General features: G+C 35.0%; 1 protein-coding gene across 1 annotated transcript in view; it reads left to right on the top strand.

Moving 5' to 3' along the window:
• The window catches only part of LOC150108433 (dnaJ homolog subfamily C member 2), a 337,407-nt gene that overhangs the window by 279,892 nt on the left and 32,073 nt on the right, over positions 1-25,442 (top strand). The window contains exon 15 of the mRNA XM_090415844.1: positions 21,409-21,519. Coding sequence (XP_090271970.1) covers positions 21,409-21,519 — 111 coding nt within the window. The remainder of the gene's footprint in view (positions 1-21,408; positions 21,520-25,442) is intronic.

Here is a 25,442-nt window from a genome sequence, read left to right as displayed (position 1 = left end):
TGATATCATATGAGAAATTTAGATTTCATCTCCTGTCATGGTTTGGTTCACAAATTTGTCCTCTTCATTATGATACTGTTTCAAAAAGTTCAGTGGTGCAGCCAACATGTGTTTTGTTTTTTGATCATCAGTGAGCATTTTTAGGAGCCATCTTCAACACAATTTGTGATACTGTAAGTTTGTAAATTTGGTTCACAAATTTGTCCTCTTCATTATGATACTGTTTCAAAAAGTTCAGTGGTGCAGCCAACATGTGTTTTGTTTTTTGATCATCAGCGAGCATTTTTGGAAGCCATCTTGAACACAATTTGTGATACTGTAAGTGTTCATGCCATGTAGTAAAAAAAATGAATATGTGAGAGGAATGTATACTTAACTCAGAAATAGTAAATCTTCTCTATTCTTGAATCTTCTCATTCACATAATCAAGCAGATCAGCAGTGATTAATGATGGATTACCAGTTTAGTCTTCGTCGTGCACCTTTGTCCTCCCTTCACTGAACATTCCATACCATCTTCTTGTTATCCCCTCTCACATGGCATTTTCTCTGTACACTTCACTGAGATTCACCAATAAATTTCAGCTGGGTGAAAATTTTTGGCATTCAGAAATTTTATCACTGACCATATCTTACAACTGGTGACATTTTTGATTTTCTTACTAATTTTATGACATGGTGGTGAACTTATAAAAACAAACTGAGAACTGGTGATATGTCTATTATATACTTCATGACTCTTTGACTCTGCAACATTGACTGTACAGGCGAATTCCCATTTCTACCACTTGCACCTTTGGTAAGCATGATTCAATTTTTGGATGCACCTGTATCATGCATATGAGTTTTTTTTTTTTTTTTTTTTTAATTGTTGCCAGAATTAAACATTCTACCACTTCCCATTTAGATAAAATTGGGGGGGGGGGGGGTGATGATGCCATTGTGTCGTCTTAAGATATAAAAAGAGGAAGCTACATAACAAATTACCTCACTCCTGCAACCCATAGACTAGGATGCGACTGCTGTCTTCAAGGTATATTATGTATGCATTCATGCATGCATTAGCAATATGTATGCAGCGGAATACAAGAGATGTCTTTGTGGAGAGGGAGAGAATGAGTGAAAGACGAGAGAAAGTATGGATTTGTTGTAAGTGCGATATACTGTTGGACCACGATACACAGAATGCAAAACTGACTGAAAAGATAGATAGTGTAAATGAAAGAAACGGAAATGAAAGATAGAGAGACTGACGAAGTGAAAGAATGCAGGAATGTAGAAGTGAAAGTTACAAAAAACCGAAATGAAACAAAAACAGGAGAAACTGAGGGAGTGAAAGAATGCAAGGATGTAGAAGCAAAAGTTGCGAAAAATGGAGAAGGCAAAGATGTAGAAGCGAAAGTTACGGAAGAAGTTGTGAAAAACGGAAGTTGGAGAAACTGAAGGAGTGAAAGAATGCAAAGATGTACAAGCGAAAGTTAGTGATAAGTGGGTGAAAGAAAGTATGAATGAGAAAAAGGAAGAAAATGCAGCCGAACAAGAGGTAGTGAGATAGAGAGTGAAATTGTCAGAATGCAAGATTTAATGAAACAGATATTGGAAATGAAAAATGAAATGAAGAATATGTTGAGTGATGTTAGGCATCTAGTTGGAAACTAATGAAAGTATGCAAGAAAACATTGTTTTCATGCATACTTTCATTAGTTTTCAGGATAGTAGTATATGGAGACTCCATAATTAGAGGGCTAGTTGCTGACAGAGTCCACAAGGTCTGCTATCCGGGCGGGAGAATGAGTACGATAATTAAGGTGTCCAAACATGAGGAACAAACGAATGAGAGAATTAGTTGTGATTGTAGGGACGAATAATCTAACTGGAGACAAGAAGGATGCGAGGACGAATATCAGGAGACTGTTGCAAATAGTAAAAAATAACAGTGTAGTAGGGAAAGTTGTCAGTGTGTTACCCAGGTATGATGATGAGTTGTGACGGAGAGCCAAAATCATGAATGGTATGCTGGCAGAGCTGCGAGGAGAAGGGAGTGGAGTTTGTGGATGTATGGCATGTGTTTGAGGGAAGAATGAAATTTTACAAGCATGATGGGTTGCATTTAAATGGCTTTGGATGGAGTGTGCTGGATGAAAGTGGTATGTGTGGAAGTATAAGGTGTGACGTGTGCCAGAGATCAGAAGGAAGAGATGAAGAGAAAAATCAGGATACTGAAGAGACAGAACTGCTTGGCAGTGTAAACAGTAGTAGTAGTAGTGTCAGAGAAGAAGAGAGAGAGAGAATGGGAACACAAGTGGAACAGGGAAAGGGGGGGGGAGCTCAGGTGGACAGAGAGACATGGCATAGAGAGAGAATGTTGAAAGTGGCAATGAATGTGTATATGAAGATGGAGTATATTGCAATGTGGGTGGAGAAGTGGAGACTGAGCAGGTATATGTGGTAAGCTGTGATAAAGGTAATTTGAAAAGGACTGACTATAGACCTAAAAATGAACTGTTGTGTTTGTTTACAAATGCCAGAAATATCAGAAATAAAGGGGATGAAATGGTGTCAGTGATTGAGTTTATTTGCCCCCAAATCATTGGAATAAGTGAAACATGGTTGAATGAAGATGATATCGTAATGGGAATAGAAATGGAAGGGTACGGTATTTTTCATGAGGATAGAAAGGGAGGGGGGGGGGTGCTGCTAATGATAGCAGAGGAATTAAGTCCACATAAGGTAGACCTGAAAGGGGGAAATAGTGGCAATGGTTATGAGGCAGTGTGGTGTAACTTGGAGGTTGAGAGGAAGACATTTAGTTGGAAGTTGCTACAGGCCTGGGAATGTGGAAGGTGGTGATGAAGAAATGTATAAACAACTTGGATTAGTGAACAAAGGAAAGATAATTATTATGGGTGATTTTAATTATGGTGGTATAGATTGGAATGGAGAGATAGCATTTGGGAAGAAGGAAAACGAATTTCTCAAGTTCTTAAGAGATAACTATCTCAGGCAGCATGCGAGGATAAAAAGTTCTAGATCTCATTTCATGAGAGGATGTAATTGTTAGAGGGGGTTTCACATTTTCCTTCAGTTAGTGAAAGAAGCTTCTTCATCTCCAGATGTAAGTGGATAATGACCCTAACTCATTCCCTGAATATCCCCAGAGTCTGCAATGTTTTTGTTTGGTATTCAGCTATCATCGAGGATACCCAGTTTTAAACTTGGCCACCCATCTGGCAACTGTTGGGTATGCTGGGGCACAGTACCCTAAAGTCTCACACAAAGTTTTGGTGAATCTTAGTTGTAGACTTCTTGCAGCATGAAAAACTTGATGATGGCATGCATCTCTATATCCTAAAAGAAAATGAACAAATTATTACATTTTGATGAAACATGGGTTAAAGGGTTTTGAGATATGTTTTTTTTTGTGATTATGTACAATCTCTGATGATATGTGACTTCATAACTTATCATGTTCGTTTTTACTTCTTTTTTTTTTTTTTTTGTTTTATTTTGGAGAATATACTTAGAGAAATGTTAATTTTTGACTGAAATAATCTTTTCTATAATAATATTGTATTGAGCCTGTTAAAATAATGTGGCTCACGACGTCATCATGTAACGATATTAACTCACATTAAATCACTAAGTCTAATTATAAAGTAGAAGAATTCCAGGAATTGTCATAAATGGAAATTTCCAAGATGCACATGAAGAATGACATCATTATATCCAAAGGTTAATATGTAACCATAGTGAAGAATTCAAAAAATTGCCATGGATAGAGAATTCCAAAGACACAAACAATAATATTCAGCATGTCTGAAGGTCAATAGGTGACCATTTTCGAGATGCACACAACGGAAGTCAGGGCCTGTATAAGGGCCATCTATACAATGTCAATATAATTCTCTTGCTAGTCTTAATTCTTTCTAATCTCTAATTAGGCAAGTTGTCTAGAAGGAATTTGGGGGTTTTCTAAGCCTTCTCTTACCTAGGTTCGCCATCACATAAGGTTGTTATTGGGAATTGAAAGAGAAGGAAGTTTGTCTTAGAGTTTTCTAAACCTTCTCTTACCTGGGTCCATCTAAAAGTGTCTTGGATTCTGAGTCTTTTACCTGTGTCCGTCACCACATGAGAATAATTGTGTCAATCATCTCGAAAGGAATGAGCTGTACATCGTGCCAAGTTAAGGGTCCTATACGGTAAGGCATAGTCAACAACTCGGACAAGGATGAAATTTAACAGGAAACAAGGAACGAGTCAGCAAGCAGAAAGAAAGACAAGAAGACTTACGTGTGAATAAAAACTTAATGTGAAAAATGTGTGCTGAACAAGAATTGTAAGTAGTTATAATACTGAATATGAATATATGTCAAGTGTCTATGTTTATGAGATAATGCATATTAATGTTGAATTAGGCTTAAACAAGGTATGCCTTATATTCAGTTAATGTTATGCTAGATTGTGAATAAGCTTGGAACTAAGGTTAAATGCAGCCAACTAATATATTATGGTCTGCAGTCTCATGTGTGCAAAATATGGAAACCCAACTTTGGCAATATTGAATCACTATTCTTCTCTACCCAACAGCACCTAGTCTTAAAGTCTTCCTGAAGAGGTACTAGTATGATCATTATGATAATTTTTTATTTTTTTTTTTTTTGCCTTTCATGTGAATATGAATAACAGAACACATATGATTCTCTGAACCTTGCCCTAATGACATCTCCTATTTTGATCTATCTGAAATTTGGAGAAACGTTTTTTTTCTCTCTCCGCAGATGCTCCTGATAACTGCATAGCTTCTGTGTTAGAGCAAAAGGAGGGAAAGACTTTAAACCCATTGCCTTCATTAGCAGGAAGCTTTCTTCTTCAGAAGTAAATTAACTGTCATAGATAAGTAGGCATTAGCAATTGTATTCCTTTGAGAAAATTTAGGTATTTGTTATTGGGACAACATATCATTCTCATGTTTGACCATCAACCACTTTCTTTTTTGTCTTCCATGAAGGACAAAAACCAGCACATCATTAGATGGACCCTGGAACTGCAAGAATATGACATTGACATCAAGTATGTCCCCCAATAAGAAAAATGTGGTGGCAGACTATCTGTCAAGATCTTTGGAATCAGACATGGAAGAAAATCCTCCCAGGGATGAAACTGATGCCAAGATTCAAATAAATAAGATAGGGGAAATAGACAAAATCATGAGTAAGCCATCTAACTGTCAAACTTGGGAAAAATCCCTCATAATTGAAGCCCAAAAGAAAGATCTAGCCTGGAAAGAATTAAGAGAGGGTGAACAAGTTCTTGAAGAATTCTCTTTCCTTCAAACGCTCCATATAGATGAGGATGGGTTGCTTCTGTCCAGACAAGAAAATGAGGGTGAATTAAAAGAGAAAATCCTGGTCCCAGCCATAATGAAGCCTTGGATTCTCTACACATTCCATGATTCTGACCTGGTTGGTCATCAGGGATTTAACAGGACCTGACACAGAATCAGAGAAGGGAATGAATTTTGGAAGGGAATGAGAAGTGACATTAGCTCGTATGTAAACTCCTGTCATTTGTACCAGACCAGATTTGCCTTTAGAGGTTAGGCACCTCTACAACCTTTTCCTGTCCCTTGAAGACCATTTCAAGTTATTGCTATAGATATAATCAGGCCCTTGCCCACAACAAAGAAGGGAAATAAATTCATCCTCATGGCAATTCACATGCTATCACGGTTCCAGAAGTGACACCTATGAAAGATCAAACTGCAAAAACTGTAGCAAATAAATTCTTCAAACTAATAATTTCGAGATATGGAACACCTCAAACACTTATCTGACCAAGGGTGCTAATTTTACTGCAGCAATAATGCTACAACTTTGTAAGCTGTTAAAGATAAAGAAACTGTTTACTACACCCTACCATCTGCAAGGAAATGGGATGTGTGAGAGACTTGACAAAACTCTAAAACACACTTTCAAAGTTAGCTGATGGCGAAGTATCAAACTGGGACTCTTACTTACCTCATACTTGTTCACATGCAGAACTACAGTTTATTCAGTGATCAAAGAAAAGCTTGTCTTTGTTCTATATGGGTTTGACCTCAACTTTCCTAACAAGTTAAGATAGACACATGTCAGCACAGGATTCACAGATATTGATGAGGATCTTAAAGTTGTAATAGAGAGAAATTCGTTCACTCATGAACTCATCGCAGAGTCTAACAAAAATAGCTCTCATAAAATACAGGTGTATATATAAACAAGATTAGGAAGTATAAAAATCTGAACCCTGAAATTTGGACTATTTGAAAATAAAATTAATCCCAAGAAAGGTGATAAGCTAGGGGGAAAAAAAGCCATCTGGCTTGTATAGGATCTTGGAGAAATTATCCCCAGTAAACTTCAAGATCCAACAAGGATATTAATTGTACACTCCTACAGATTGAAGTCATACATGTTAATTGTACACTCCGACAGATTGAAGTCGTACACAAGAGGGGAGTCAAGTTTGATAGAATTCTAGGAAACCGAGCCAGGAGGAACATAAGCAGTCAGATAGTAATTTTACTAGTAATACCTTAAAACCTCTTGGAAAAAGTAGATAGAGTTCAGCGTCTTGATGGACTAAGTAATAGAAATAATTTCACCTTAGAGGAAATAATATCAGGATATTGCAAATGTGTGTACGACAATGCTAAAGGGACTGATTCTTTTAAGTCAAATATTGAAGATCATGCTCCTGAAAGAGTTAATGGAATGACTAACACTGAAGTAAATGGGCATGGATAGGTGAGGTACAATTTAAGGCCCAGAGAGAATATCAGCAAAAGATACAAAAAAAAAAAAATATTGAAAGAGACACCCAAGCAACAAAACTGGGGAAAGTCCAGCATGAATATAACATTATAAGACAAGAATATTTGTTAATAGGGTTAGGAAAACAAATTGCCTTAATTCAAATTAGCCTGCAACTTGTGAGAAAAAAAAAAAAAAATCCTAAGGAGGGTACTAAGTCTAATATTAAGAATGATGAAGGTCATCTCCTGAAGGCATGGGAAAGAAAGAAAGGAAGAAAAATATTTTTTTGAGAAAAATTAAGCTTTTGTAAAATCTCTCATGAAATGTGACTTCGTCACTTATCATGTTTTTTTTTCCTTTGTTTGTTTGTTTGTTTGTTTAGGAGAATGTACTTAGAGAAATGTTAATTTTTGGCTGAAATAATCTTTTCTGTATTGAGCCTTTCAGTAAGTCTAATTATAAAAGTAGTGAAGAATTCCAGGAATTGTCATAGATGGAAATTTCCAAAGGCACACAAAGAATGACATCGTTATGTCCAAAGGTCAATACGTGATCATAGTGAAGAATTCTAAAAATTGCCATGGACAGAGAATTCCAAAAACGTGTGAAGAATGATGTCAGCATATCCGAATGTCAATTCGTGACCATTTTCAAGAGATGTACGCATGTGCATGACGGACGTGAGGGCCTATATAAGGCAAATCGCCTGGAAGGAATTTTGTCTTGGGATTTTCTAAACCTTCTCTTACCTGGGTCCACCGTCACACCAGGTTTTCTGTCAGAAATCTAAAAAGAAGCGTCGTGGGTTCTGAGTCTTCTACCTGGGTCTGTTGCCATGTGAGAATAATTGTGTCAATTGCCTCGAAAGGAAGGAGCTGTACATTGCCACCAAGTTAAGGATCTTATGCAGTAAGGCATAGTCAACAACAACTCAGACAAGGAAAAAATTTAACAGGAAACAAGGAACAAGTTCAGCAAAAAGAAATAAAGACAAGAAGAAGACTTATGTGTGAACAAAAACTTAATGTGAAAAACTGTGTGCTGAACAAGAATTGTGAATAGTTATAATACTGAATATGAATATATGTCAAGTGTCTATGTTTATGAGATAATGCATATTAATGTTGAATTAGGCTTAAACAAGGTATGCCTTATATTCAGTTAATGTTATGCTAGATTGTGAATAAGCTTGGAACTAAGGTTAGATTAGAAAGAATTAAGACTAGCAAGAGAATTATATTGACATTGTATATATGTGAATCATTCTATAACTATTTCCTTTTGACTTAATTAAATGGTTTGTGAACAACACAGGCGACTGATTCTGTCAATACACTATCCTGAAAAAAATTCGAACTGCACAAGATAGAAGTTTATATGATTTATTTTTAAGCCACGACTAGTTTAAAGCAGGAAAAATAAATATCTGCATTGTATTTGATTTAAGATCTTATAATCTCGCACTCAATATACAGAGTTCGTCAAGAAAATGTATACACACTTTAACAGATGTCATGTATTCTTTTTTCGAAGTTGGATCGAATTACAGTAGCAATGTGTAGTATGATGTTCTCTCAAAAGATGTCATTACTCACATGAATACTAGCATCAGCACGTGACCAGTAGGACAGTCAAACAAAATGGCTGAGGCACGATTGTCCTTTAAGGAATGCAAGGGCATTTTAAAGTGGTATTTCAGATTCCAGTGACAGTTGAGGTGTGAGTTTGCAACACAACCTCCAACACACCTGACAATCGCACGTAATCGTGATAAGTTTGAGACCCGTGGTACTGTGTTTAATATACACGAGGGAAAATCTGGAAATCCTCGCACAGCAACAAGTCCTGCTTTTCTATAGTGTCGAAACAGTTTACACACTCTCCACAGAAGTCTACCACACAATGTGCACATGAGACAGAAGTTAGCAGTGCAAGCATATGGTGCATTCTTAATGAATTGGTCTGATGAAGCATAATTTAAGCTTAATGGAACAGTGAATCAGCATAATTGTGTTTACTGGTATAAAGAAAATCCAGACGTTCATGTGAACAAGGCAGTCAATTTACTGGGGCTCAATGTCTGGTGTGGATTATCATCTAGGGGGTTTAATAGGACCATTCTTCTTTGAAGGTACTGTTACTGTTCAAGTGTGCCTAGACATGCTACACATCCATTTTACCTGTCATTCATGCATTTTATGGGAATGATGAATTTCTCTTCCAACAAGATGGCTCACCACCCACACTATCACCAAGATGTGAGAGCTTACCTCAATGAGAGTTTGCAGGGACAATGGATAGGACAAAGGTGCAATTGAGTTCCCCCCCCCCATGTTCTCCTTATTGAACACCCACACCCTTGGACTTCTACCTATGGGGACCTAAAGGATGTAGTGTATCATAGTAAACAGCTACACTGGTTGCCCTTTGGAAAGAAATTGAAATGGGATGCGCAGCAATCCCACTGGACACGTTGACCAACGTTGCCCAAGCAGTAGTTCACCGTAATAATAAGTGTCTGGATGCTAATGGTAACCACTTTGAGCACCTCGTGTAATTGTAGATGTCAAAGGTAACTTGTATTCATCCCTTGATCTCTGTATAAATTTAGTATTATAATTTTTATACAGGTTTTTCTTTTGCTGAAGTGTGTATACATTTTTTTAATAGACTCTGTATAGTCTAACTGGCTCATTCGTAAAACAAATAAATTTGTTAGACTATAGAGCATGGGAAATAAGATATAGTAGAAATAGATAGATGGCGGCAGCCGATAGTTAAGGCAGTCGACCATTCATGAAGTTTTAAATAAGGTAAAGAAATTAAATACAAGGCAGAGTTAAAGCAGGGTAATAGAAATATGTAATAGAATACAACCTATATAAATATAGCAAATGGTGCAGTTCACTGCATTATTAACGTTATATCAGTTGCTTCAATAGAATTTTTGTTCTGGGTTTTTTTATCAATACTTCTCAGCACTAAAAGTATTTATCAATACTTTTAGTGCTTTGGTTAATTTTTCTATTGTTCCATAAGAAGTTATTCAATTGGCTCACCAGCCTTGCTTATTTCCATTAATTTGTCATACTCATTAAAAATTTTCATCTAAGTAGGTGAAATATTTTTACATGTTCTGTAAATTCTCCATTGAGAATGCTGGAGATATTTTCTTTTCCTACCTATTTTCATAATTTGTCTTTTTATTGTTGATTTTCATGCCAAAATTAAAGTACTTGATATTCAGAAAGATCTTCATGATTCTTTACAGGAAAGGTGATGTGATGTAAAATCATGTGTGACATGGGTGCACACTGACTCCATTCTTAATCATTGTGCATGTGTAAAATCTCTCATGGTGAAATGAAGAAATTTTTTCCTCACCTATATCGGTTTTACATAGGTCGTAAAATATATAAAATTAGAAGTGTATATAACCTGTTTTAGTGTATTAAACTTTGTATTATATTGTGAAAATGTAGAACTACAAGTATATGTAACCAAAAGGTTTAGACAGAATTATATTAGTGAGCTGAAGGTGAACAATAATCTCTAAGGTCACTGAAATATAGGAGTTTTGCCGCCAAGACCTAAAGTAAGCGTAGGTGTCACTAGGGCGCTTCCAGAAAATCCGGGAAGTTTGGATGGTAAGACAAGGGACTTCGAATGATATAAAAGGCCATGATTGGCAGACAAAAAGGCCTTTATTCAAATTTTTCTTGAGTCTTGGGAGAAGAAGAGTATGGAATCCCTCTAGGAGTTGTCCAAGAGATCTTGGGAAGTTTGCTGGTAGGTAAACCCCTAGTGCCAGGGGGGGGGGGGAGAGTCAGGAGAGGCCATATTCAAAAGAACCTCCTGAGATGTTCTTCGACGGAATACTGATCCACGTGTATGCTGAAACTGGAGCAGTTCCTAGCGTTGCCGAAGAACTATAGTACCTTTCCAAGGGAGAGAACATGCAAGACAACAACCATCAACAGTACCCCATTGCAGGCGTTTTACAAGAATGAGCAAGGAACCAGCAGAACTCACTCCCCTCGAAAACCCTAGAACTTTACAAGATACTGAGCTATTGAGTAGATTGCTCTATGTTACTGTCCCAAGATTGTTTGTGTAGATAATCGATGCTAGTCCTATTTAATTGATTGTAGTATGTAGCAAGGAGGTTAGAGAGCCGAGCGTTAGTCTGGAAGTGCATAAATGAATGGTATATGTTTGTATATTGCTTGTGTTAACTAACGCATAGAAAGTATTACATATGATTTGTCTTAATTTTTATAAAATTGAATGCAAGACTTGATGGGCTAAGGACCTTTCATGTGATATATAAGTTGATTGCGAGATTTCTTTGTTTAATGTCTCAAGTGATTAGCTTTACTTCATAAATTGTGATTCAAGAACGTGATATGCCCATTGCTGTTTGTAAAATATTTGTCTTAGTTAAAATGAACATGTTTTTTTTTATAGGTAGCTTGCCTGATCTTTGTTACCCAATGCACTGTCTCACAAAAACTAGTTGGACCTGTGTGACCAAGGTTAAGTAACTGCCACAACTGTATAATTCAGAGTTGCTTGAGATTAATGAACAAAGGGTTCTTATATGTGCTTAGCAGAAAAATTCTCTTGTTTGTAAAGAATAAAAAATTTACGTAGTCCTTGATGGTGTAGTCATTAACTAATATAAATTTTTCAAGGACTATTAACCATGAGCAGTAGCAATCTAAATTGGGGATTTACCCATAACTAGAGGTTTTTTCTTTATTTTACGACAGTAGCACATTTAAGAGTTTACCATGTGAAGTTGAGGGTAAGGGTAAGTTAAGCGGCCTAAGGTCAAGTTGTAGTATCAGACATGAGTTTTAAGAGTAGGATACTTTAGGCAAAGATAGAGGTTACCGTCTCCGAAGGAATTTAGCATAAGCTCAGGCAACCACCGATTTTAATGTAAGGGGGATTCATTAAACATAAGAGTAACTAGAAAACAAAGACTATTACAAATGGCGCAAGTCAACAATACAAATTAAATAAATAATCAAAGTAATTATTTACACATGAATCATGTTATAAAGAAAATATGGCATTGAATCTGATATGAAAATCAGAGATATCAGATAGCTATAATAAATTTAATTTAATCCTTTATTCAAGTGTAAGCAAACAAAGTTTGCACCTGAAGTATCTTCAGGACTGGGGCAACTCATAGTAAAGGTGGACCAAGCTCTCATCACTCCTTGTCTCAGTATCTCCCATAATGCAAAGCACATCTCCTTGCGGACATGTATATATATGATGCTATAATGCTGGCATTATACATGTATAATGCCGGTTTCGACCCTTATTGAGGTCTCGTCAGTGGGAGCCAGACCCAGAAGTGGTGACGCCAAGGCAGAAGCAATGGAGAGGTCACTGAGACAGGGAGTGATGAGAGCTTGGTCCACCTTTACTATGAGTTGCCTCAGTCCTGAAGATACTTCAGATGCAAACTTTGTTTGCTTACACTTGGATAAAGGATTAAACTAAATTTATTATAGTCTAACCGAGTGGAAAATAAACTTTCAATATCAAATAGCATTATTTCTTCTTTCTCATCTGTCAAATGATGGGTTGAGTTTTCTATGAACAAATCTTTGTCATCTCTGAAGGTTGATAATTGTGACCTTTCCTTCCAAGAACTGTAACCAGGTTCTTTTAGTCTTCCTCCAATTAAAGCTATATTTGGTGATCTCTCAGAGGGCATTCTTTGTGAAGGTGTCCAAATCATGTTAATTGTTGTTTAAGAATTATGTCTATGGCAGTGGCAGCTAGTAGATAAGCACTGCGACACTGCAGCACCCACAAGGAAAAAATGAAAAAATTAAATTTTGTTTGTGTTTATAAATAATAACAGTGCTTACAACATTATATAAATGCAATACAACATGTTATAGGTTACAGCTTGTTTTGACATTGATTGAATAGTTAATAATTGAAATTGTTTGATTAACACTGTAGATTATTCCAACAATGCAATCTAACGTGATAATTTTGGCACTGTGATCTAATGCATGGATCTGTTAAAATTCTGTTAATATAACATAATTATTTAATTATTATAGAATTATGGCTGAATTATGACGAGTGTCACTATTGAAAATAGGAAAAGAATGTTCTCAATTATCATTACATGAAACATTATCATTATACGAAACAAAAGTGTCGGAATGTCTAAACCAGTGGTTGCCAAAGCGGTCGATATCGACCCCCAGGGGTCGATATAACATTGCTAGGGGTCAATTCAGGCTCAGGGGTTGATAGTAAAATATAAGACATTGTTGTACAGGTAATATTTAATTCGGTTAAGTTGGATTACCTCCATCCTGAATGACAATGCAATTAAGAGTGAATCGTGGTTACAGTGACATGAACAGTACCTGTAAGATGGAGCGAGGTCATGAAAATAGTTACAGAGGCCAATCAAGTAAGCCAAAATGACGTATTTACCACTAAACCGATGTCGGTGGTTCCTGCCCAGCCGGCGTGCGGCAGGAGCAAGATTGCAACACGTTTGCCGGTTGCTTATTTACTTATATTTACACTTATTTGATCCCAGTCTCATTTTTGCGCATCAACATACAAGTGAGCGTTAATGTACTAAAATTCATCAACATACATTTTATAATTCAGTCGTTTTCATTCATGAACTAAACTTCTCTAAGTTGAAGAGTTGAGCAGGGCAGGTAGCTTTGTACATCCTATAGAAATACGTGAATAGGTATATTATTTAGACTTATTACTTTTGCTCAGTGACTTCAATTTTAATTATTTTGTTACAACCCCAGTAACCACAATGGCAGCTTCAGATTCTAAAAAGAAATGCAGACAATATTTGTTAGAGTATTTGCAACTTGGGATTATTGCTTCATTAAGAAACGAAACGAGGCCTATGTGTGTCTTCTTTGTGAAAAAACTTTTAGTAACGATGCAGTGTAACCAGCAAACATGAAAGATCATCTTCAAAGACTCCATCCCGATAAGAAAGATAAAGATCTTGACTTTTTTAAAGAACTGAAAGAGAAATACACACATCGACCAACTATAAAATCATTTATGAAAGCACCTGCCGAAGCTGACAATAAACAAGGATTAACTGCCTCCTACAATATTTCTTTTAATATAGCAAAAAAAGGAAAACCATATACAATTGCAGAGGACATTGTTATACCTGCAATCAAAGAAGTAATTGAAACCATAATGAAAAAAGATTCTGGCCCTGTTTTTAAAATGCTTACCATTGAGTGAGAATACCATGAAAAGACGTATTGGTGAAATGGCTGAAGATGTAGAAAAAACTGTAATATCAGAACTCAAAAATAGTAAGTTCTCCATCCAACTTGATGAATCTATATTTGATAGTTCTTCTATTCTTATGGCTTATGGAAGATATAGTAAAACCAAACATCAAATTATTGACGAATTTTTATTTGCAAAATATCTTGAAAGTGATGGAACGTGATTGAAAATGTTTCAGCGATTGGGGGAAATATTTAAATAAGTATGATATTCCATTTACTAATATAACAGCAGTAGCCACAGATGGTGCACCTGCAATGGTGGACTGTTATCGAGGTTTCGCTGCCTTTCTGAAAGAAAAAGTTCAAAGTGTACTTACTATTCACTGTGTGTTACACCGAAACCATTTGGTGGCAAAAACTCTCAGTGACGAACTGCATGATACTCTAAGAGTGTGTATTAAATCTATTAATCAAATTAGAGCTCATCCTCTTAAATCGCGATTGTTTGCCAAACTTTGTGAAAAAAATGAAGTATCAAGCCAATTACTCTTGCATGCTGAAGTAAGATGGTTGTCTAAGTGCAAGTCTACAAAGATTCGTTGAATTGTTTGACTCAACCCTAGAGTTTCTTACAGATGTTAATTTGTTTTTGAGTGATGAACTGAAGAGAAATAATCATATTTTCAACTTGGCGGGCTTATTTTCAAAATTTAATTACGTACAGACCCGTCTACAAGGTAAAGATGTCATGATTATTCAAGCTCAGACGATTCTTTTAGGCTTCAGCCAAATTAGTCTTATTTAAATCATCATTGTTACGAAAAGATTTTCAGTACTTTTTGAATCTACGGTAATTGGAAGTAAAAAATGAAGACTTAGAAATATACACAAAACATCTTCAAAATTTGAGCGATGATTTTAAATTGCACTTTGCAGATTTTGAAAATATGCACATTCCAGATTGGGTTATCACACTGTTTTCTGCAGATATTGAAAATATCGAATGTAACTTACAGGATGAACTTATTGAATTGTCAGTTGATCTTGAAGCTAAGACACTTTTTAAAAATAGGACTTTAAGTTACTTTTGAACGAATATAAATGTTGTAGAAAAATATCCCAAACTTTCTGAAGTGGTGTTCCCCTTTTTGCTTGCATTTCCAAGCTCGTACATAGTTGAAGCTGGTTTCAGCCATGTTAATTCCATTTTAACAAACCAAAGAAATAAGCTAGATATGGAATTCCGTGGCGATTTAAGGCTGAAACTTACTAATTTTAAACCCAACATTGCTAATCTTGTCAAGAGTCATGAAGCACACCTTCACATTGATAACGTTAGTAAATTGTATACAAAGTTAATAAAAGTTATTTTCATATATATAAGGAAGATTGTATTATTGTTATTTTTTATCTAGATTAAATTTTATATTTTATATATTATTTATCCCTCCTATCAAATATGTAATGTTAAGAACGACGTCAAAAACGAAAGTGCATCCCTTTGACGTTAAACCAATATAATAATATATACTATGTTATACATGCAATAAACGCTCTAACTATAAAATAAACAATCTAAAAATTCACATAAGCGTTTTTTTTTTTTTGCTTGTCCTATTATAATTACGTAATAGTAAAAAGAGGGGGATCCGACGGTCAAAGAAGTTTGGCGACCCCCTGGTCCAAACTGACATTGCACAAAGAGCAGTGTCGCTACAGATAAATTGTATGCTTGCACACGTTATTTCTGTGTACAAAACTTTTATTAATTGGTGTGTGTGGCAAGGGTAGAATATTTTTACTAAAGCAGTTTTTAATATATGAATTTGCTTATTAATAAATTGGTTACTGATTAGGTCATGAAATAAGAAAATTATTTTTCTTATTTTGTATATGCAGCACCCCCACTTAAAATATTCCCCAGCTGCCACTGGTTTATGATATCTTCTCTATAGTTTAATTCCTGTGTGACTTGCTCATTTATTTTATGTTCTGACCAGTGAGTCTTATTTATTTTCTTAAGTATTTCATTTCAAAAGCTCTGATTTTCTATTTCTTTCTGATTGAGTCTCTAGGCCTGATTGCTGAGTGGTTAGTGTATTATCCGCTCTCCAGCCAAAAGGCTGCGGGTTTGAATTCCATTGTGGGCATGGATGTTTGTGATTACACAGGCCAACACAATTTTTGCTGACTTTTATATGAGACTTGTTTTTTACTAATTTGGGTGCGCTGATTTCAAATATCAAACCCATTTTTCTCTATCACGTCAGGTTTTTCCTCTATGGCATTTTCTTTTTGCTAATTTGTAAGTTTTTGATAGTTTTAAGGAGGCAGTACTGTTTAGAGGATCAAAAAAATCGATTTTTTAATATTATTTTCTAAAAGTATGTACTTTTAAAAATCTGTTCCTAACTTTCTATCAAGAAATTCGAAAAATTCCCAAAGATATAGCCTATTATTCAAAGCGGTGCGCAGATCAGAATCGGAGCGCTCACCGCTCTCGCTTGTTAGTAAACGAATAAATGCGTAAGAATCTGCAACGGCACGTACTGGTGCTTTGAATGCGAGAGAGGCCAATAATTAGATACATAACTACTTAACAATATTCATTAAAAATTACAAGAATATTTATAAAAAAATAACAATTTTACTTACACATGAGTTTCAGGGAATAAATTTTTGTTTGTAGCAATTTCTGCTGTACGTTCTGTTTTGGCAATCCCTTTGAATACTCCAACAGTAATCGGCCATCATGTGAGAATTCCATCTGTACCGATCTTCCATAGTTTTTAAGTCTTGATGAAATCTTTCGCCTTGTTCATCGCTTACAGCACCTAAATTCTCGGGAAATCTATCAAGACGACTGTATAGGAAATGAAGCTTTATGCTCATGTTGCAATCTAGGCGCTGGAAATTTTCAAGCATTGTTTCCACTAGATCTTTGTAATTGCACGCTTTTTTGTTTCCAAGAAAATTATTCGCAACCATCCTAAATGAAGTCCAGGCCTCTTTCTCAATTTTGTTCATAGAGTTGATGAAATTTGGGTCTCTCATTTAAGTTCTAATTTGCAGTCCATCAAATACACCGGCTTTAATTTTTTCATAACTAAGTCGTGAAAATTTTTCACATATGTATTGGAAACAGTCACCTTGTAAATTTAAAGCTTTAACATTCTTCTTCATAAAACCTAGTTTGATGTGTAGAGGTGGAAAAATGATTTTTTCTCTGTCAATTAAAGCTTGATTTATAACATTCTGTTCTCCAACATTTAAGGATATTCTAAGAGGCCAATGTTTCTGACTCCAGTGTCGATTTCTAGCTCGACTATCCCAGAAGCATAGAAAATATGGAAACTTTGTATATCCTCTTTGAAAGCCAAGTAAAAAGTTCACCATTTTAAGATCCACACAGGTGATCCAGTTATGGTCTGTATATTTTAATAACTTCAGAACCTTTTTAATGTCCTCGTGTGTTTCCTTTAAGTAGACTGAATAGCCAATAGGAATTGAGCCATATACATTCCCCTTGTGTAGTAAGACACACTTGAGACTTCTGCTTGAACTGTCGATAAATAAACGCCACTCATTTGGATAATATTGTACAACACTCATTTCAGTTAGTAAACCTGACACATTGTTACAGTACATAAACCCACACTCATGTTTAAAATATTGTACAAGATTACTTTCCCTGCTACGATAAAAAGTTATCTTCGTATCTTGCTCCAGTAAGTTTTTTTCATTTAATCTTGAAGCTAACAATTCCAATGATTCCTTTGATAGGCCCAAATCTCTTACTAAGTCGTTCAATTCAGCTTGAGTAAAACGTGGTCCAGAACTAGAAATTAAATTTTCATTGTCTAAATCAACATCCGGGTCTTTCTCCTCAAGAACATCTGGCATATCCCGATCATGCTCGTTCTCAAGTAAAGGAAGTCTTTTATAAATTGGCATGGCTATTTCATTGGAATGAGCAACTGGCCGAATTGCTGAGTCGAGATTTGGATACACAATTTTTTTCTTATTCTTCTTATTATAACCAGAAGCCTGAACTAAACAAAAATAGCAATTATCTACGTGATTTTTCGGTTCATGCCAAATCATTGGAATGCCAAAAATTTTTGGTGTTTTCCCTTGCTCCACTGTCGTAAATTTTCTACACGTGACTTACACACTTTATTTGGAGCCCATGAATTGTCCTGATCTGCAATTTTTACATCAAAGTATGCAAAGTACACTTTCTTAACGAAATCAGTGATATTTGTCCTTTGACTGGGAACAGTAAAGCTGCCACAAATGTAGCAAAAGGAATCTACACTATTGACACATTTCCGAGTAGTAGACATGATGTATTTTCTTCACTGCCGACTAACATGCAATTAACAAGACAAAAAAAAAAAAAACAGAGACTTTATTGAAACGTTATAAGCGCTCATCATACTTTCACGATCGATTAACGATTGACTGATTTCGATCGTTCTTTGTCCGCTATGACGCATATAGCATTCATTTGTTTTAGGCAGTTGTCATCACCTACTTTTCATCACCCAAATGTATTAGGTCGGTTATTGGCCTCTCTTGCATTCAAAGCGCCAGTACATGCCATTGCAGGTTCTTACGCATTTATTCATTTACTAACAAGCGAGAGCAGTGAGCGCTCCGTTTCTGATCTGCGCACTGCTTTGAATAATAGGCTATATCTTCAGGAATTTTTCGAATGTCTTGATAAAAAGTTAGGAACAGATTTTTAAAAGTACATACTTTTAGAAAATAATATTAAAAAATCGATTTTTTTGATCCTCTAAATAGTACTGCCTCCTTAAAACTATCAAAAACTTATAAATTAGCAAAAAAGAAAATGCAATAGAGGAAAAGCCTGATGTGATAGAGAAAAATGGGTTTGATATTTGAAATCAGCACACTCAAATTAGTAAAAAACAAGTGTCAGATCATAATCAACAGAAAAAAAATTTTTTTTTGTTGGCCAGTGTTATCTGTGAAAATACTAATGGTTGTGGTTGGCTGTAGATGGCATTGGTGTAGATGATGAAGGTTGTCGCAGTTGGTGGCGCCGGAGAGTTGAAGAGTAAGTACCCTCACTCCATGAGTCTTTGGACTACCTGGAGGTGTAATGTAATAATAATAATAATAATGTTTCAGCTCCATATGTTGCCTTAGATATAATAATGGTTTTTATAGAGTTTTAGTTTGAAAGGTTTTTTTTTCATATTTTGTTTAATTTATTCATATTAGACCATCCTATGTTAAGTCTGTATTTTACTGTTTTTGTGTTGTCGAGGTTATGAGTAATGAAACAATTTACAGATCTGATCTGCCAAGATTAGATTTGTAAATTGCTTTACCTGTTCAAGTATATGAATTTCTAAATTTATTGAATTTTTTATATTATTTACATAAAGTGAATAACTAAATTTGATATCTCTCATTTGCATATCAGAATTAATGCCACATTTTCTTCATAATGTGATTCATGTAGATGATGAATAAGAATGGAGTCAGTGTTCACCTGTCTTACACCTCATTTTACATCTAGCCACCATCACCTTGAATTCTAACTGTTGACTTATAGACTATGTTTTGCTCTCTATCGAAGTATATTCTGTATGGATAAATGGAACATTATTGTTCCATATACCCCATATAAGTGTAGCATTTTGACTTAGCAACTTATATGTGTTTACGAGATCTTCAAAACTTAAATATAGAGATCCTTTAAACTAAACATATTTGGTCGTTTATAATTAAAATATAATTTTATTTAATGCTGACCATAAAAACAAACTTATATTATAGCCTACCAGTTTCGCCAGCAGACTGTCTGGCTTTTTCAAGGCGTTTATGAAAAGACATAAAAACTAGTAAATGCAAATTGAAAGGAACATAAAAAACATTGTAAACCAACTAGTAACTAAGGTTACATGTTCACGTGACAGAGAGGACTTATTGTTCTTATTCATTATCACGTATGCGTGTTTGTTGTAAACGTGTAATGTGATTACTGGCTAGCTGTAGTTCAGCTTGATTAAGAGAGAGAGAGAGGATAAGGTTTTTCCACAAACTGTTTAGAATTACACCCTGATTTCTGTTGAGGTTTCAGCCAGTTATTGACACTATTGTGGCTTCCTTGAATAAACGATGTCTGTAGTCATCATCGAGATATGGCATGGAGCTGTTTTGCCACTCTATCGTGTGGTTAGACGTACAGAAATGATGTGCTAAGCTGGAAGAGATACTTCTGTTGTGGTTTACATCACCAACATGCTCTTTTTGTCTGATTTCTAAACTCCGTGAAGTTTATCCTATGTAGGCAAGACCACAGGAGCAGGGAATGTAATATACTCCTGGATATTTGTAGAAAGTATCCTTTCTACAAATACAAATATTCTACAAATATGCCATATCTGGATGACGACTACAGACATCGTTTATTCAAGGAAGCCACAATAGTGTCAATAACCGGCTGAAACCTCGATAGAAATCAGGGTGTAATTCTAAACAGTTTGTGGAAAAACCTTATCCTCTCTCTCTTAATCAAGCTGAACTACAGCTAGCCAGTAATCACATTACACGTTTACAACAAACACGCATGCGTGATAATGAATAAGAACAACAAGTCTTCTCTGTCACGCGAATGTGTAACCTTAGCTACTGGTTGGTTTACAACGTTTTTTATGTTCCTTTCAATTTGCATTTACTAGTTTTTGTCTTTTCATAAATGCCTTGAAAAAGCCAGACAGTCTGCTGGCGAAACTGGTAGGCTATAATATAAGTTTGTTTTTATGGTCAGCATTAAATAAAATTGTATTTTAATTTATAAAGATCCTTGTTTGATTTCTATCTGTTTTCAAGTATATTTTCATTAATTCTACCGCATATTCATTAGGGAAATTTGCCTGTAATTCTCCATTCAATTTTATTTTCCTTTTTATAGATGGGTGCTATGAATGATCTGCCCCAATCATTCAAAATTCTATCTTTGGCTAGCATTCTGAATTGTAGAGCATAGACACTGCAAATGGCAAACACCTTATAAAACACTTCTTCAGAGCACACATTTCAACTCTGTTAAGTACACTAAAACATTAGAAACAATTCAATTTGTAATTGATAGAGAACTAATATCTAAGTGAATTGTAACTGTTGACTTAAATATAGACTGTATTTTGCTCCTTACAAAGAGTCAAGTGTGCCACATTTTAGAATTATGGAAGTTTTAATTTTTGGCATATAAACATAGCAAGAAGAGTTACAAATTGGAAATCTTAATTTCTTTTTTTTTTTTTTTTTTTTTTTTTTTTTTTTTTTTTTTTTTTTTAAATATAGATACAACTCTTAAAGAGGAAGTCAACAAAAAGGCTTACGAAAAACTTGAAAGAAAAAAATCTGCAGGAATCGCATTAAAAGATGATTTGGCTCCAACACAGAGGTTTGAAAGTATGTATAAACAAAAACCTTGCTTATATTTTAATGAAAAAATTTAGTCAGTCATCTAAGTTAAGCAGACTCATGTTCTCTAAGTTTGTTTAAACCAGTTTCTCTAACTTTTTTTTTTTTTTGATGCATACCTCATTAACTATTTAGCTGAAGTATATGCTCCCTTAAAATTACTAAAAGTATTTCAGAATTTATTTTAAAAAAAATAGGTTTTAAATCTGTTGTCTTTTTGCTTGATCATTGGAAGCAAAATACTTATGCACTACCCTCAGTAATAAGACTGCAGTATTATAGTCAAAATACACTGCATTGTGTGCACATAAAGAAGAAATTTATTGTAAAATATCTACATACAGAATTTTGTAATGTTATTTAGCTGTTATTGAAACTTTGAATACAGAAGTATTAACAAAACTTCATTTCCTCTGATGTTATGAAAATGTTCATGATATCCTAAATTTCCTCATAATTTGTATAAAAAAAATATAAAAACTTGTGTTTTTAGTAGCCTCTTTAAACCACAAATTTTAAATTTTATGCTTCTTTGATGTGGGAAAAATAAAAGTTAACTCTGAAATTTTTGTAATTTGTATACAAAAAGAATAAAATTTAGACATTTGGCAATTCACAAAGTCCATACATAATAGATGGAGTGCCTGCCTAGAAGTGAATTTAGAACTAATGATTCCTACATAATAATGCTTCATGGTATAAACAAGACCAAGAAGGAAGAAATAAATCAGTTTATTGAACTTAACTAATATTTTGCTGGGTTTTTACCAAGCATCTTCAGAGCACATATTTCAACTTTGATATGCACACAGGCAGTGCACTAAAACATTAGAAACAATTCAATTTGTAACTGACAGAGAACTAATGTCTAAGCATCCTCTATGGGTAGTTAACCATAAAGTTAATTTGAAGAAGTCAGGCTATCTGATCTCAGAATGACTGTCTCCCAGATCTTTGGCACTTAATGTAACCATACTTGTTGAGGGTGAGCACTTCATAGCAAAGGCTGATTCTAAAAATGGTCTTTCAGACTTATAGAGACTTCTGTGTAAAACTGGTCTTCCTCCATTTAATCTTACGTGAAAGAGTATCCAGAGCATGGTCTCTCCTAATCCAGATTTGCCATGAAGATGATTATGGATGTAGTTTTTATGTCATTTAAGGCAGATGCTAACTGATCTACCAGCCTGTCTAAAGTAGGCCAATCTGCAGGTACAAGGAACTTTATACACCTCCAGGATGTGCAAGAGGATGAAGTTGATCTTAGGAAAGCAGATGAACTTTAGTTATCTGTTCTGATGTGCTCTTTATAAATGGGATTGGAATAGTTGTTGGAAGGTTGGGGAGTGCATATTATATTTTATCTTTTACATGGACTGTAGCCAGTGGTGAGCTATGGAAATTTTAACAAAGGGCTTGCATCGTGAAGGGGGGAAAAAAAAAAAGCCTAACTTAGCCCTTATAATACTTATATTGCGACTTTGTAGAGCTTCTGACAGATATGATAATTCCTGTAGGAAATCAATCATTAATGAATGATCTTTTAAAAAATTCCAAATTGAGAAGTCGGTTTAAAAAGTCCTTATATTTATCGTTCGATGCAAAATAAAACTGGGTAATTTCTCCACAAAGCCATTCGTAAACTGCAAGCTGCCCATCATGATCCAAACACACGTCCGATCTTTAAAATTTCGATACCAAGGTCTTTTGCAATCGTATTTAATTCTTGTTGATTTTTTTGGTGATCAATGATAAAAAAAAAACCATATAATTTATCCATAAATATTTCAAAATGATTTATTTCGTTAATGTTTTTTTATCAAATCATGTAATGCTAAGTGTAAACGATGAGCGCAATGCCAAATCACAACGTTGGGAATTTTTTGTAGAAGTTTGATTGCAACACCTGATTTGTTTCCTAATATTATACTGCTAACATAGCTCCATCAGAACAAAATGCAATGAAATGATTTTTTATATAGTTATCAGAAAATCCGTATGAATTTAAAGCAGCAATTATAGTAACACGTATACATTCCACGGTGATATTTTCTAGTTCTACAAGATTATTAAACAAGAAGAACAAGTGGCTTGCAAATTTCAGAAAAATTTAACAAAGGGCTCGCGCGAGCCCCTTATAGCTCACCACTGACTGTAGCCATTGGCTAAAAAGGTGTTGCAAAGACTACAGTTTTAACACATTCGCTGCCACGCTCCTCGGGCATAATTTGTTACTGCATGCCAAGCACTTTCACTTCTTCAAGGTCAGTACGAGTAATCTCGTAGCCAGCTTATCAGCCAGAATTTTGTTTCATATGCCAACTACAAGTAATCTCTTATCACCCCCACCTATATATTACATGCGCTGTATTTATTGCATCTAGTCTCTAAAAACCTTCAATTTTGCCATGGCCAGTAAAAGAAAACTCACGCTAATATGAGCGACGATGAATGGAATGAATTATTTGGTTCCGATTCTGAAGATGACCCTACAGATGACTCTAGCTGTGATTCAGATGATGAAGAAAATTTTGAAGATGAAGTTTGCGTCTAGCCAAATACATCAACATTTACTAATTTGGAAAATTCAGAACAAGAGCCCCCACAATTTTACTTTGTTGAAACTACGGGTTTTAAAATTGACACTGCAAATTTCGGTATCGTAAAGTTGGTTGAATCTTTCTTTTCTAAAGATTTTCTCACACTTTTAGTTGAACAAACCAATTTATATGCTTTACAAAATATTGAGCAAAGGCGAGCACAGAACAAAAAAAGTCAAAGAATTTCAAACTGGAAAGCAACAGACATATCTGAAATGAAATTATTTCTTGGACTTTTACTTCATATGGATCCTTGTAATTTACCATCTGTTGAGCATTACTGGAGTATAAATCATCTTTACAATTTCCCATTTTGGCGCTCTAAAATGAGCTGAAATTGATTTCAAATTTTATTGTGTTATTTGCATTTCGCAGATAATTCCCAAGCAGCTAACGATAAATTGCACAAACTAAGACCAATCCTAGATCATTTTAATAGTGTAATGCGAAATAGCTACACACCAAATAGAAACTGATGTATTGATGAGTCAGTGGCGTTGTGGTGTGGTAGACTGTCATTTCGGCAATACATAAAAAACAAAAAACATAAATATGGCATGAAATTCTATGAACTATGCGAATTGAATGGAATGGTGATAAAAATAAAAATTTATACAGATAAATCTGAATCCTCTTTAGCTAAAATGGGTCACACATATGATTGTATTTCACTTGATGGAGGAATATTTAGACCTGGGTTATGTATTGCATCTTCTTCTTTGAGTGCCATCTCCTAGCGGATGTCGGCGACGACCTTGGCAAATTTTGAACGATTCTCAGCTATTCTGAGCAGTCTCTCAGAGTTCATACCAGTCCACTGTCTGATATCTGCCAGCCAAGATTTTCTTCATCTTCCTTGTCCTCTTCTTCCATTTATCTTCCCTTTTATAATCAATTGAAGTATCTTATATTTTTCATTACGAAGTAGGTGACCAAGATATGCAGTTTTCCTTCTTTTATGGTATCTAAAAGTTCACGTGATTTCCCCATTTGTTTCAGTACTTCCTGATTGGACGTTTTTGCTGTCCATGAGATTTTTAACATTCGTCTGTATAACCACATCTAAAAGGCTTCAGTCTTTTTATTGATGTTGTCTTCAAGGTCCAAGTTTCTGCACCGTACAGCAGTACAGACCATACATAGCATTTAACCATGCGTGCTCTAAGTTTAAACTGCGGTTACACAGTGTTGATTTCATCAAGAGAAAATTTTTTCTTGCCATTTCAATTCTAATTTTTATTTCCATTTCTGGATTGCAATCTTCATTTAACCAGCATCCGAGATATTTAAACTTTGCCACTCTTTCTATTT

Source organism: Typopeltis vanoorti, chromosome 3 (genome assembly GCF_054136105.1).
Source record: "Typopeltis vanoorti isolate ZY-2024b chromosome 3, IOZ_Tvanoo_1.0, whole genome shotgun sequence".
Classification (NCBI taxonomy): Eukaryota; Metazoa; Arthropoda; class Arachnida; order Uropygi; family Thelyphonidae; genus Typopeltis; species Typopeltis vanoorti.
This window is presented reverse-complemented; position numbering and strand designations above follow the sequence as displayed.